The 16,520-nt window shown below is 33.4% G+C and overlaps 1 protein-coding gene, 1 non-coding gene and 1 pseudogene across 14 annotated transcripts in view; all 3 read right to left on the bottom strand.

Annotated features, from left to right (window-relative positions):
* Nucleotides 1–16,520, bottom strand: part of TUT4 (terminal uridylyl transferase 4) — a 99,161-nt gene that overhangs the window by 50,826 nt on the left and 31,815 nt on the right. For all 13 annotated transcript variants that reach the window (XR_004954952.1, XM_016120308.2, XM_016120315.2 and 10 more), the window contains 2 exons: nucleotides 13,590–13,753; nucleotides 9,449–9,565 (listed from right to left, as the gene is read on the bottom strand). Coding sequence is in view for 12 of the 13 variants with exons in the window: in XM_016120308.2 (XP_015975794.1) it covers nucleotides 9,449–9,565; nucleotides 13,590–13,753 (281 nt within the window). In the remaining variant the exon portion in view is untranslated. The remainder of the gene's footprint in view (nucleotides 1–9,448; nucleotides 9,566–13,589; nucleotides 13,754–16,520) is intronic.
* LOC118605089 lies at nucleotides 8,295–8,409 on the bottom strand (annotated as a pseudogene).
* Nucleotides 8,419–8,491, bottom strand: TRNAV-UAC. The gene has a single exon. It is a non-coding gene; the product is annotated as a tRNA-Val (tRNA).

A 16,520-nucleotide genomic window follows, 5' to 3' on the forward strand; every position in this document is an offset into this window, starting at 1 on the left:
CAACAGATCTAATAATCAAAAGTATTTTGTTATCTTCCCCACTTCCAATATAGTTAAACAAAGACATAGGACTATTCATATTTTATTCATTGTTACCATATTTAACTTTAACATAGTTTATCTAAGGTATAGAAGAATCAAACAAAGGTGGTAAGACAACCTCATTTTTATAAGTTTCTATGAACAGTTCTGCAATCTTAATTGTAATGTAAGTCTTAGATAAGCATCTAAATTTTCAAGGCTATTTTTTTAGGATTCATCCAAGGTATTAATAGCAACATATTTAATGAAAAAAGATACAAAATTAACATGTAACAAAATTATCTTTATATACATAGAAGTAGCACAAAATGCTTTGAATTCTATTTCTAAATTGTCATAGTTAACAAGATAAAAGACAATCAATGAACACACTCCTCTACCAACGTTATTACAAAGCCTATCCTGCTTCCTTTAGGATACTATTCCATCAAACGCTCATTAAATATCTTCCTATCATTGACCATCTTCATATCCTCCTGATATCCTCATATATCCTCTGTCATAAATATGATCAATCCTCTGTCCTTATGTAACTTACATTTTAGAGGAAAGAGACAACAGATTAGATAGATAGATAGATAGATAGATAGATAGATAGATAGATAGATAGATAGATAGATAGATACCTGATACGTACGTACACACACACACACATAAATACAATCATATCAGGTAATAATATGAAGAAAAATAAAGCAGGGTAAGAGGCTATAAATGATGGAAAGGGGGTGTTATTTTAAAACAGAGTGGACAAAAAAAGGCCATTCTGAACAGGTAATATTCAAGCAGAGACCTGAAGGAAGTAAGGGAGATAGGCATTTACATTTCTGGAGGAAGAGCATTTCAGACAAAGAGAACAGTAAATGCAAAGACTTGGCGACAAGAAAGTACTTAATGTTATTTGAAGAGGTCAACATGTCTGGAGCTGAGTATCAAAGGGGTGACTATGGAAGACAATGAGGTAGAAAAGTTAGCTAAAAGCCAAGTATTCTGTGATCTCATGAAACTTGATAAGGGCTATGAACAGGAAGTAACATGATATGACATACTTTAAAAAAACAATCCTAGCTGCTGAATAAAGAATACACTGTAGGGGACAGAAAGAGATGTAAACTGGAAACAGTCCAGGTGCGAGTGGTAGTTTTAGACTAAAGCAGAAAGAGATGTGTTAAAAATGACTAAATTTGGAATACATAAATTATTTTTAAAGTAAATTATATAGAATTTGCTAATGGTTTGAATGTAGGGTATGAAAGAGATGAATCAAAGATAACTCAAAGGTACTTGTCCTAGGCAATTTGGTACATGGTGGTACCTTCTACTGAGAGGAAGTAAATTCTGGAAAGAATTAGTTTAGACAAGGAAAATTTGCCCAAGAGGCAAAAGCCTCCTTAGTCTCCCATTTTTAGTCTTTGGCCCTTCATCCCATTCCCCATAGTTCTACCAGTTATTCTCCAATTTAAAAACTTTCCATAAATACTCAACAAAATACTAACAAACCAAATTTAGCAGAATATTACAAGGATTATACACCATAACCAAGTGCAACTTAATTCTTGAAATCCAAAAATGGTTCAACATACAACAATCCAATGTAACAGACCACCTTAGAAAAATGAAAATGAAAAAATGGCATGATCATCTTTATTAATGCAGAAAAAAGATTTGACAAAATTCAACACCTTTTTGTGGCAAAAACACTCAACAAACTAGGAATAAAATGAAACTAACATAAAGACCACATAGGAAAAATCCACAGCTAATATCATACTCAATGGTGAAAGACAGAGCTTCTTCTCTAAGATCAGGAACAAGCAAGAATGCCCATCTTCACCACTTCCATTCAATATATTATTGGAAGGTCTAGCCGGAGGAATCAACCAAGAAAAAAAAAAAAAAAAAACATTTATATATATATATATATATATATATATATATATATATATATATATATAAAATACTTAGGACTTAACCAAGGAGATGAAAGGCTTATACAATGAAAACAGCAAAACATTGCTTAAAGAAATGATTAAAAAGACATCCCATGTTCATGGACTGGCAGACTTAATATTGCTAAGATATCAATACTACCCAAAGCAATCTACAGATTCAATGCAATTCTTATCAGAATCCCAATGACTTTTTTTTGCAGAAACAGAAAAACTGATCCTAAAATTCACATGGAATCTCAAGGGACCCAAAATAGCTAAAACTATCTTGAAAAAGAACAACACAGAGAAATCACATTTCCTGATTTCAAAACTTACTACAAAGCCACGGTAACCAAAACAGTATGGTACTGGCATAAAGACAGATAAATAGGCCAATGGAAGAAAATAGAGAGCTGAGAAATAGATGTTCATACATATGGTAAAATGACTTAACAAGGGTATCAAGAACAAGGGAAAGGACTGTCTTTTCAACAAATGGCACTAAGAAAACTGGATATCTACATGCAATGTGAACCCATACCTTACACCATATACAAAAATTAACTTAAAATGGACCAAAGATCTAAATGTAAAAGCAAAACTATAAAACTCTTAGAAGAAAACAGAAGAGAAAAACTTAATGATATCAGATTTGCCAATGATTTCTGGAATATAAAACAAAACACAGGCAACAAAAATATAGACAAACTAGACTTCATGAAAATGTAAAACTTCTTTCCATCAAATAACACTATTAACAGAGTAAAAAGGCAATCCACAGAATGAGATAAAATATTTGCAAATCGCACATATAAGGGATTGATACCTAGAACATATAAAGAACTCCTAAAATTTGACAAGAAAACCACCTAATTCAAAAGGGGTCAAAGAACTTGAGTACATTCCTCAAGAAAAAATATACAAGTGGACAATAAGTACATGAAAATATTTGACTTATTTGCACTTCTTGGCTAATTATTACACTTAGAGCTACAATGAACATTTATATACAAGTATTTATACAAACATATGCTTTTACTTTTCTTGGGTAAATACAGAGAAATGGAATGGCTGAATCATACATTAGCTGTATGTTTAACTTTTTAAAAACTATTGTTTATTGAAGAAAATGAAAACGCTAACTAAAAAAGATATCTGCTCCCCCAAGTTCACTGCAGCATTATTTATAACAGGCAAGGCATAGAAACAACTTAAGTATCCACCAATGGAAGAATGTAAAAAGAAAATGTAGTATTTATATACAGTCATGTACCACTTAACAATAGGAATACGTTCTGAGAAATGCTTTGATAGGATATTTCACTGTTGTATAAACAGCATAGAATGTATTTACACAAACCTTGGCCTACATGATATAGCCTACTGCTCCTAGGCTACAGGTCTGTACAGGATGTTATTGTACTAAACAACACAAGATTAAATCAAGCACAAGGCGAAAAAAAACAATACAATCAAGACATGCAACAAACACAAGATATATGAGGCTGCTGCTGGCATAACACAACATATTGTTTTATAGCAAACATTTTTTATAAGTAGAAAAAGTACACTTTGAAATAAAGATGAAAAGTATAGTATAGTAAATATATAAACCAGTAACATCATCTTTTATTATCAAGTACAAGGTACTGTACATATAATTTTTGAGCTATACCTTGCCTCATCTATGTACTATACCTTGCCTAGGTGGCAGTGCAGCACACATGAGAAATGCATTGAGTATGCACATTACATTACAATAACTACAATGTCACCAGGCAACAGGGATTTTTCAGCTCCATTATAATTTTATGGGACCATCATCATATAGGTAGTCTGTCACTGATGGAAACATCATGCAGCATATAACTGTATATGGAATATTATTCAGGCAATAAAAAAGAGGAAATCTTGTAATTTGCAACAACATGGATGGAACCTGAGGGCATTATACTAAGTGAAATAAGTCAGAGAAAGACGAATACCATATGGTTTCACTTATAAATTAAATCTAAAACAAGTAGAAACTGAACTCATAGATACAAAGAACAGACTGGTGGTTACCAGAGGTGGGGACAGGGAAGAAATGGGTAAAAACAGTCAAAAGGTACAAACTTTCAGTTATAAAATGAATAAGTCCTGGGGATATAATGCACAGCATGGTGACTATACTTAATACTGTATTATATATTTAAAAGTGGCTAAGAGAGTGAATCTTAAAAGCTCGCTTCTCAAAAAAAAAAAAAATTGTAATTATGTGTGGTGCTGAATATTGACTAGACTTATTATGATCATTTCACAAAATGTACACATCTTGAATAATTATGTTGTATACCTGAAACTAATATAATGTTCATGTCAATTATATTTCAATTATAAAAATAATTTTTAAATAAATCTTCAAAAAAGTAGAACTATTTTACACTTCCACCAGTACTGTTTCAAATTTGCATTCCTTCACATCCTTGACAACACTTGGTATAGTCGGTCTTTTTAATTTAAGCTTTCTAGTAAGTGTAAAGATTTCCCTAATGATAATATTGAGCATCTTTTCATGTGCTTGACATCGGTACGTCTTCTTTAACAAAATACTGGTTCATATCTTTGCCCACATTTTTACTGGGTTATTTACTTATTACTGAGTTTGAAAGTTGTTTTATCTTCTAGGTAACAATCATTTACCAAATATATGATTTGCAAATATTTTCTCCCAGTCGTGGCTAATACTGTCATTCTTAAACAGTCTCTTTCAAAGAGCAGAAGTTTCTATTTTGAGAAAGTCCCATTAATCATTCTTTTTGCTTTGGTGTCACACTGAGAAATTATGCCTAATCCAACATCACCAAGATTTTCTTGTTTTCTTCTAGAAATTTTAGACTTTTAGGTTTTATATTTATGTCTGTGGTTTATTTTGAGTGGTTTCTTTTTTTTTATAGTGCAAGGTATGAATCAAAGTTTTTTCTTTGTATAGCCAATTAGTATATCTTTGTGTATCTAATGGCATCTTATTATCTAGAACCATAACTTCATAAGACTATCCTTTCTCCATTGAATTGCCTTTGAATCTGTGAAAAAAGTTTCATACATATTTGTAGGCCTACTTCTAGACTCATCATTCTGCTTCAATGATCTATTTGTCTACTTGATGCCAATACCACCCCTCCTTAATTATTACGGCTTTATAAACTAGTGCCTTTGTATTTCCATATGAGTTTCAGAATCATTTTTTTTAATTCAGGATTTTGTTTGGGATTGTATTCAATCTACGATTTGGAAAGAAGCGACATTTAGCAATATTAATTCTTCCAAATCATGAACAAGGTTTATTTCTCCATTTATTTAGCTCTTCAATTTCTATGTTTTCTATACAGGTTTTACATATCTTTGATGCTACTGTAAATAGTTTACTTCAATTTATATATAGAATACAGTTAGTTTTTGCATACTGATCTTATATTCTTCAACTTTGCTAAACTCATTCATTAGTTCTAGTAACTCTTTTCTAGATTTCATTGAATATTCTACATAAACAATCATATTGTCTATAAATATCATTTTATTTATTGGCTTTTATTTCTTCTTCTTTTATTTCTGTCCTTCATTTACCTGATTATACCGGCCAGAACCTCTAACACAATGATTAGAAGTGGTAAGAGTGGATGTATCTTCTTATTCCTATTATTTTATTGTGATAAAAAACATGTAACGGATTTTACTATTGTAACCATTTTAAAGGTATGATTCAGTGGCATTAAGTACATTCATACTGTTGTCCAACCATTGCTATCATCCACCCACAGAATTCTTTTCATCTTTCAAACTGACGTTCTAGACCCAATAATGAAACTTCCCGTTCCTCCTTACCCCTATTCTTCCAAACCCTGACAACCAGCATGTCTATGATTTTGACTATTCTAAGTACTCATATTAGTAGAATCATAAAATATTTGTCTTTTTTGTGCCTGGCTTATTAGCATAATGTCCTTAAGGTTCATCCATGCTGTCGCATATCTGAATTTTTTTCCCCTCTAAAACCTGTATGAAATTCCTGCATGTGTGAATGATATTTTGCTTATCTATTCATCTGTTGATAGGACACTTGGGTTATTTCCAACTCTTAGCTATTATGAATAATTCTATAATGAGTGTGGGTGTACAAGTATACCTTCAAGATCCTACTTACAATTCTTTTGAGTATATACTAAGAATGGCTGCTGGATCATATGGTAATTCCTTTTTGATTTTTTTTTTCCCATAGCAGCTACACTATTTTCAAACCTGTTTTTTTTTCCAAATCTTAGGGAGACAGCGAGCATTCAGTCTTTCACCATTAAGTACAATGTTAGCTGTAAGTTCTTTATAAATGTTCTTTACTATGTTGAGAAAGTTCCTTTCTTTTCCTAGTTTGCTAAAACTTTTTATCACGGTGTTTAAAAATGCTTTTTCAGCATCTACTGAGATGACCACATAGTGTTTTTTATACAATACCATGAATTACATTGACTGGTTTTCTAATGTTAAACCAACACTGCACTGCTGGAATAAAGTGCCACACAGTTATGACATACTTTTTCTTAAATATACTCTTGGATGCAATTTGCTAAAATGTTTAGAAATTTTGCAATTATGTTCATAAAGAATATGGGTCTGAAATTTTCTTCTACTGCAATGTCTTTTTCCAGTTTTGGCATCAGAGTAACATGGGTCTCACAGACTAAGCTGAGAATCATTCCTCCTCTTAAATGCTCTGGAAGAGTTCGTATAGAACTGGTACATATATATCAATTATCCCAGAGCTCAATGATGCTTTTTTGTTTTTTTCAAGTTCTTTTTCAATCTGTTTCATTTTGGATGGTTTTCATTGCTATATCTTCCAAGTTCACTAACTTTTTCTGTTACAATGTCTGATCTACCAATAGCCAGTGTAATTTTCATCCAAGACACAGCTTTCATTTTCGTAAGTTCTATTTGAATCCTTTTCATATCTCCCATGTCTTTAATTATTGTAACATCAGGAACATAGTTAACTGTCTTAATGTCTTTCCCTGCTAATTCTCTTGTATCGGTTCAAAGTCAAATTTAATTGCCTGATTTTTCTCATCATGGTTTTTACTATCCTGTTTCCCTGCATGCCTGATAATCTTTGAATGAATGCCAAATAATGTGAACTTTTTGGAGTGATAAATATTTTTTATTTTCATAAATAGTCTCAAGCTTTGTTCTGTAATAACATTACATACGTGGAAACAGTTTATCCTTTTGCGTCTTACCTTTAAAATATTTTAGTCAAGACCAGACCACATTTAGTTTAGGGATAAATATTCCCCACTACTCACACAAGATCCTTCTGAGTACTCCCGTCAATGCTCCATAAAGTATGAGGTTTTCCAGTCTGAATAGTGGGATGATATTGTTCTCAGTTCTGTGTGAGCACTAAGCTCTGTTCTCTCAGATGGCTGTTTCCCAGGCTTCAGGAAGCTTTCTAAATGCATCCACCAATCAGTATTGTGGCTAACTACTCTGAAGGGGCTGCCTATAGATCTCTGGATTTCTCTCCGTATAGCTTCCTCTTTTTTGTTATGCTGTCCTGCAAACTCCTGCCACCTTAGACTCAAGTCCATTTCCTCAACTCTGGGGACCACAGGGTTTCACTGCACATAAAACAACCTGGAAGCTCTCTCAAACTGGAGTAATCACTGGGATCGTGTCACTTGTTTTTCATTTACTGCCTATCCTTCATTGCCTAAAAACCACAGTTAGCTATTTTTGTCCTTTTTTGTGAGGGCGGGGGTATTTCAAGGATAAGGTAAATCCAGTCTCTGCTGTTCCAACTTCATCAAAAGTAGATGTTATATATGGCTGCTTTTAAGGTTTGTTTGTTTTTAGTAATGTTCTAAAACACCCTATAAGTATAGGGTGGTTTTCTTTTTAAGTTTCCTGTTTAGACTTTCCTGAGCTTCTTCAAACTAATAATCAGCATCTTTCAACATTTCTTGAAATTTCTCAGAGAGATAACAACTGTCCTATACTACTCCTTTGTCTCTGTTCTACATCTTCTAAAGCTCTAATTAAATCAATATAGTAGGCTGGTAAAATCTGAATAATTTCCTTCTAAGTTCCTAATTTTCTTCAATGTATTCTTTTTTTTAAAAGAAAAATGCGTTGAGCACATACTATGTGGCAGACACTGTTCTAAGCAAAGTAAAAACAAAAATGAATAAGAAACTAAACCTGCCATCTCTAGAATATTAAATACTGAAGTCTAGAAGAAGAGAAAAGGCAGACATAATACATTGTGTTAGGTTTTTGAGGGTTTTTTTATGCCTACAGCACCTGGTCTTCCTAGGTGGTCTCCCAACCAAGTACTAACCAGGCCCAACCCTGCTTAGCTTCCGAGATTAGACATCGGATTGCTCAGGGTGGCATGGCCCTAGACCATGGACCATGGTTCCACTGGGGTGCGAACCCAGGACCTTCTGCATGTAAAGCAGATGTGCTAACCACTACACTATGGAACCATGTTCTGTGTTAGGTTTTCTGATCAAGCTGCTATGGGAGCAAAAAAGGAATACCCAATCCAGACTTATTAGGAAGGTCAGATAAAAGAGTATTTCTCAGAGAAGACATAAGAGCCGTGTGACTTAGAGAGAGGTTAATATATTATTATAACTTTGAAAAGAAAATTTAAATAGCAAATAAATATACCAATTAATTTTAAAAAGAAAAAAACACTCTTCTCAAATCTATATCAATAAAATGTTCTAATATAAATAACAGAAGAATTTATAAATTCTCAAAGTCTAAAGCTTATAATGTCCTGCATGGTCTGGACTTCTCCAGTTTCATCTCACATCATTTACCCCCTCGCTCTCTTTGCTCCACTCATACTAGATTCTTCCAGTTCCCCATATGCCATGTCCTTTCCTAACTTAAAGACCCTTATTCATGCTGCTTTTTTGTGTACAATGCTCTCAGCTTACCCCTCTATGCTACTCATTATTCTGCCTTTTACACTATTACTTCGAGATTCAACTCACAATGCCACTTTCTCAGAAAAACTGTCCCTATTCTAGACTAAGTACATTTCTTTAGCACATTTGATATTCATGATACTTAAATCCTTACTCAGTGTATGCCTTCAGCAACACTTTAGAAACTCTGAGAGCAAGAACTGACAATCTTATTCACCACTGCCCAGACCTAACATATAAGGACTCATAAATATCAGTTGGACTTACTATATCTAACCTTTTTAAACTTAGGAATCAACATACTTTAGGATGTTTAGGTCTCTGAGACGATTCCCCTTCCTGACTACCTAAGATAAAAAAGGCAATTACAGCTTTCAACACAATAACTTCAGTTATTAATATGTGACTGGATAAATATCACATTTTTACTTGCACAAATAAAAAATATTTTATATAATTTTACCATTCAAAAAATAAATATAACATTTTGTAATAAGAACTTACCAAAATGTTTTTCTTATGCCGTTTCTCCTTTATATGTTTATGAGCTCCCTGGATATTTTCAATGTGAATTAAGCAAAGTTTGCATAGATACCGGCAATTGGTATATTCTGGTGAGCGCTGAAAAGTTTAAAAAATGCACTTTTTCAGAAAATAGAAAGGAAATTTTTGACTATATATGTGAATGACACAATTATGAAGTATAAGAGACAAAAATAAGCACTAAAGGAGTAAGTTTTTAACAAACAAATCGGTACTTATATACCCAAGAGACAGTTGTCCTTTTCAAAATAGTCATCATAGGAGATCATATACTTCAAAAGGCTGCAACTCTTAACAAAAAGGTTTCCTCATTTTGGAATATAACATATACGATTTTGTTTAATTAAAAAATCTGCCCCCCAAATTTAGCAAGAGTCCTCCCAGAGACTAAAAATAAATATAGTCATCTTGTATTCGGTATCTATAAACTTTACAACAACCCTATGAGGGCTCCCCATTTTACTAGCAAAACAACTAAATTGCAAGGATTAAATAATTTGCCCAAGGCAAGATGCAAATAAGAAAATTCAGCTAAAAGTGGACATTCCAATCCTTTAATATAAAAATTTTTTCAAATCTATCCCTATTGGAGGATGAATTAAGCCTTCACAAAGACTTCTACCTCCTAATTTCCTACCAAAACTACTCCTTAATTCAATAAATATTTTTTGAGCTCATATTATATATCTAACATTTTTCTAGGAGCTGGGCATAATCATATAAACAAAATAAAAATCCCTGTCCTTTTACATTCTATCATAAGGAGATAGGAAATAAACGAATGCACAAATAAACAGGAATATGGGAAGGGCAGTTAACTGCTTTTTAAAAATAGTATCATCACTTAAGATCTTATTGATAAAGTAACTTAAAATGATTTAATTGTGTGGATATTTGGAAAAAGACACTCCAAGCAGAATGGAAATGTGAATAGCAAGGCCCTGAGGAGAGAATCTGCCTAATGTGTTTGAGAAACTACAAAAAGGCTTAGTATGACTGGAACAAAAAGGTAAAGGGAGCCAATCACAAGGCCCCTTGTAAGGACTCTGGCACTAAAGGTATTTAAGCGGAGAATTACAAGACCGAATCAATATTTTAAAAGATCACTTGTCTTTTATATTAAAAATTAAAGCTGGAATTGCTTATCACCATTATGAGTACTCTGCAATAATCCAGAAAAGATATGATGCTGGCATGGTTCAAGATAAGAGTGGTGGAACAGGCACAAAGAGTTGGATTCAGGAGTTGAAAGTATAAATACAGAATATCTAAACCATGAATATTAATGAGGTTACTACCAGAGTCATGAGATCACTCATCATGTGAATTTTTCGACTGTAAAATGTTAGTAGACAAGGATATATCTGGATTTCTTTAGTAAGAAAAGCTTGATATAACACTGAATGGGAAGTCAGCAGGCCTGGGATGACATCTGACCATGGATAAAACTTTAACAATGGAGCCTGCTTTTATGTCCTTAAAATAATAAAAATTACCCTACCTGGTAATTCTATAATTAGCTAATTCTACAAGTAGCTAATTTCTATTTAGTGCTTACTACATTTCAGACACTGTGCCAAAAACTTTACTTGTATTATCTTATTTAATCCTCATAACAGCCCAATGAACTAAGTGTCATTTTTACTAACTCCATTTCGATGATGAAAAAACTGAGTTTTAAAGAGGTTAAATAACTTACCTGATGGTATTCAATCTGTAAGTGGCAAAGTTAAACCCAGTGACTCCAAAACCCATGCACTTAACCACTAAGCAAACTATCTCTAATTACTGACCAACTACTATATGTGCAATGTACTGTATTAGGCACAACAGCAAATTAGACAAAAATGTTCTCACCATTGTGAAACTTCTAGTTTCATAGAAGAGAAATGAAAAAATGTTTTAAAATTCCTTTATTATAGGTACAACATTTTATTTTACCATTTAACAAACCACTAAACTTTTAAAGTTTCTGCAAACCAGCTAGAATATGATTTCTGGCCATAGAGATTCTAACTATTTCCTAGTCAATATTTAACACTCACTACAGGGAAGTTTACCAGTCTGATCAAATTGTTTGGATTTATTCCTTCTTGGGTAAAGGTTAAAAATCTACATCTTTACTCCTCAATTAGACAATCTATGGGTATGTACTGTGAACAAAAGGACCTGATTAAATAAACAGGTTCATAAGAATATTCCTAATGTGTCTGAAGTTGGTAAAGAAAAATGTTAACTAAAAATATATTAGATTGAAAAGAAGATTTTGGAGGACATGAGAAACAAGACATGTCAGGAAGAAAAGAGGTTATAGACATGTATGCTAGTACTGGCACACTGGTTTTATATTACTGCTATCTAAATTCAGTAAGAAATAAAATGTTTTCCATGATTCCAAGCTTATCCTTCACCCAGGCCATTCTTTCTTACTACCATCAAATATCCATTCCACCCCAACTTCCTCCTTCTCCTAAGAACTGACCTTTCCTACCTAATTCCTTATGTATCTTCTGATCTAGTTCCCTGCTTATTTTTCCTGAAAACAGATTTTTCACATTTCCTTTATACATTCCATATAATTTACGTACACCACCCTTCTACAATCCATCAGGTCAACTAGTCACTTCTTCACACTCGGTTCCAATGTCATCTCCTTATAAAGCATTCCCCAATTTGACGCCTCTTTACCCCAACTCAAGCTGGTTGCTCCTTTGTCCAAGGTCTCATTTTCAAGCAATATTGTTATTATTACTATTACTATAATGTGCTTACATGTCTTATACTACTTAGAAAATTGCCAAAAGAGCAGTATCATGTTTTTAAAATTGCCACGCATACCTTAATTCAACTTTTTATCACCAGATCACAGCACATGAATTCACTCAATATTTATCTTAACAATGCAGATCCAGAATAGCTACTAATTCCAAGCTTAGGAAAGAAAAGTGAAAAACAGAACTAAATAAAATAGCAAATTGCAAAAAAGACTTCTAACTAGGGTCTTGTGAGACTATCTGCACAACTCAAACTCTCTCTTCCACTATAGGCTTCTACTGTTTGATATGCCTTTCTATTTTAATAGGTGACTACTCAGTCATAAGTTCTATTAATAACCCAGGATTGCTTTTTTCAATTCAACTATGACCTCATTTTTCTAAACTATACAAAATCTAACCATTTCTTTCTTTCATTATTTATCAAGAGAAAGGACCTATTTCTGTACATGCATACTCACAAATATCCCAAGTACCTATTTGTGAATGGATTAATTTATAATTTTTTTCCTTCAATACCTCACAGTATTTTTATTGTTAATTAGTACTCAAGATAGCAAGTTAGAACAGTTCCTAACACACTGAGGTTCAGTAAACATGGGAGGAAAAAAAAAGGAAAGGAGAAGAGAAAAAAGCGAGGGGAGAAGGAAGAAGTCTAAAACAGTATGTAGCATTTTCTAATTTATTTCTATGACTCCAAAAGGACTGTTAACTGATAATGGGTAGAAACTGTGCCATTTTCACCAAAATATTCCCAGTGCCTAACACATTACCTAGAACAAAAGCACCCAGGATCTATCTGATAAGTAAATCAAGGGTCAGCAAACTTCTTCCAAAGTAATATTTCAGTAAATATTTTACGCTTTAGTAAATAGTAGATATTTTATGCTTTGCGGGCCATATATTCCCTGTAGTAACTACTCGACTCAACTCTGCCATGATAACACAAATGCAGCCATGGACACTATGTAACCAAATAGGCGTAGCTGTGTTCCAAAAACACTGTTCACAAAAACAATGGGCTTGGTATGTTTCACCACAATATAAAAAAACAAAACACACAGAATAGAAAATAAAAGGGTAGGCCACAGTTTGTGAACCTCTGGAATGAATGAATGAATGAAGTCAGACTCACAAATATAAGGATTTGCTAAACAAAGGGAAGGAAGGGAGAAAAGAGGAAGAGAGAAGAAGAAAGGAAAGAGAGAAAGATAAATACTATCTCAGCTTTAGGAATAGAAGGAAAAAAATAAAAAGAACTGTACTTGGGGAAAGAAAAGTTATGAAACATGCATCTTCCTCCAAATAACTAAAACAACATAGTATACTTTTTCAAGTCGAAAGATGTGATCTCTTTCTAAGCGTTCTTCTGCTTGTTTCAAGCCTAGCCTCTGCTCAGGTGTCAATGTAGATTCATCTATCACAGTGGCATTTTCTAAATAGTCCATCTCTGAAGAATTTTCTTTATTAGAGTCATCATTCTTCACTTTACCTAGAAAAGGAAGCAATCACTTAGTTACAACCATCAGAACTAGCAAATTAAAGAAAAACATTCGATTAATTACATACACGGAAAAAAATATTCTTTCCTTGGTTGTGTATAGGTTGTGTAAGTTGGCATATCTATGTAAAACATAAGTATAAGAGATACACATGGTACCAAAAGTCACAAAGAAAAATCTACTGCATGGGTCAAATGCCTATCTTGTTCTTCCAATCTATCTATCAAGAGACAAATAGGACTCAGACTCATTATGCAAGGTTAACATAATATAACCATCTTGTAGAATCTCTGAAGTAAATATGATAAAAAGCTCTTTTAAGTTCAAAAGATTAGTCACTTAACTAAAGTCACTTTAGTGACCTTATCACTATACAGTAGCAACTAAAAGAACATTTATGCTCCAGACCACAAACCCTTATCAGGATCCTTCTTCTTCACTTTCACTGAACTCATGAATATCTTCATAACATCAATATTTTTCCTTTGCTACTCTGCCTCCTAACTAGATTATAATCTCTTTAAGGCACAGACTATGTGCTTTCATCTTTGCATTTCCAGCACCTAATAATATGTACCTGGAATATAGTAGATCCTACCACCAATGTGATTTTGTAAATATAAATTGAGTCATGTTATTCTCTTGCTTGAAATGCTTAAAAGGCTTTCAAAGAGTCAGAATAAAGTTTAAACTCTCTAGCATATTACACATAGTCCTTGCCTTCATGAAGGCAGTAAGCAGAATACATACAACAATTCCAAGTTGTAGTAAGTGAAATAAAGCAAGAGTCCCCAATCCTCAGGCCAAGGACCAGTGTCAACAGGTGTGGGGCCTGTAGGAACCAGGCCACACAACAGGAAGTAAACAGCAGGCAAGGGAAGCTTCATCTGTATTTGCAGCTGCTCCCCAGTGCCAACATCACCCACCGCCTCAGCTCCACCTCAGATCATCAGGTATTATATTCTCATAGAAGAATATAATACTATAAAGAAAAAAAGCAAGTAACTGAGAGGGAGACCAAGTTTAGATATGGGAGTCAGGGACGGCATCTCTGAAGATCTCAAGAAAGAGAGCTATAATGTCTGTATCTATAACCTTATATCCTGCCCTAACACTTTCCACTTCATTCATACCAAATGTGCTAAAATGAATCACTGTTACTTCAAATCTCAATGCCTTTATATACACTGATTCTTCCATCAGCAAGGCTCTCCCCTCTTCAACTAGTAATGTTTACCTATCCTACAAAATTCAAATTAAGTGTAACCTGTTTCAGAAGACAACTGATATTCTTTATATTCTATAACAGCACCCTCTATTATCTCACATTTGCATAGTAATATAATTTATATTCATTTATCTATCTCCTACATTAGATGAATTCCTTGATGCCAATGACTAGATCTTATTTAACTTTGTACCTTCAGATTTTAAAACAATGCCTAGACCACATATGACTTGACAGATGAAGAAATTAATTAATTAATAGGTGTTAAATAAATTTGAATGTATCTAAAAGCACTTTTAAAAGTAAATGCTCATAGATAATCAACAAATCTCCCCACTCTGCCTTCAAAAGCCAACTGCATGCATCTACAGGAACCCTGACAGTCAATTATATTGACCTAATTTTCTAAACAAAGAATAGTATGCCTCTGGAGGGGATGTGGCTCCTACCCAAGAGCACAGAACAGAAAGGCAAACTCTTATATAAAGATACTATAAAAAGGATTCAAACAGAAATGTCACTAGGTTAGCAAAGTGTTTCTTAAATCATCACCAGGGGAACAATAATGCACCATGAGCAAGCTTCATCTGTGTCCTAATATTCAGAGAAATAGTTCAATAATTTTATGACAGAACTATAAAAGAAATGGTGAAATCTTAGTTTTATTTCTGTTTCACAAAAAAAGCATTGTTAGCAAAGCAATATCCCAAACTTCTCTTTTCTATATATACAAATTGATCTGCGCAAGGCAACTAACATCAGTAAATTCTGCAAAATTATCATTTCTGCCAGTAATTAGAGAAAGCTATATATCTGTAAGTTAAAAAAATAAAATCACTTAATTTTCTAAAATCAACATCAAAATTAAATAACATCAGGTAGAATTTCCCAAACTTTGTTCCACAGAACACTAGTTCCCTGAGATATTAGTACTCATAAAACAAGAGTTGAAAACAGGTATTCAAACAAAAACCTATATATGAACATTCATAGCAATACTATTCACAATAGTCAAAGGTTAACACAACCCAAATGTCCATTACTGAATAAATAAACAAACAAAATGTGACATATCCACATTACAAAATACCACAGATTGGAAGGCTTAAACAGCAGAAATTTGTTTCCTCACAGTTCTAGAGGCAAGAAAGTCCAAGATCAAGGCGCCAGCAGGGTTGGTGTCTGATGAGAGCTCTCTCCTTGGATTGCAGACAACCACCTTCCTACTCACAGCGTCCTCACTAGGCCTTTCCTCAGTTTGCAGGGAGAAAGATCTTCCTCTTTCTCTTTTTATAAAACCTCCAATCTTATCAGATTAGGACCCCATCCTATGACCTCATTTAATCTTAACTACTTCCTAAAAGTTCTTATCTCCAAATACAATCACCTTGGGAGTCAGTGCCTCAACACAGGAATTCTGAGGGGACACAATTCAGTCTAAAGCATCAGACTTAAAAAGGAAAGAGGTACTGATATATACATAATGAACTCTGAAAATATGTTTAAAGAACGAAGCCAGACACACACAC

This window comes from Rousettus aegyptiacus, unplaced genomic scaffold (genome assembly GCF_014176215.1).
Source record: "Rousettus aegyptiacus isolate mRouAeg1 unplaced genomic scaffold, mRouAeg1.p scaffold_m13_p_1, whole genome shotgun sequence".
NCBI lineage: Eukaryota > Metazoa > Chordata > Mammalia > Chiroptera > Pteropodidae > Rousettus > Rousettus aegyptiacus.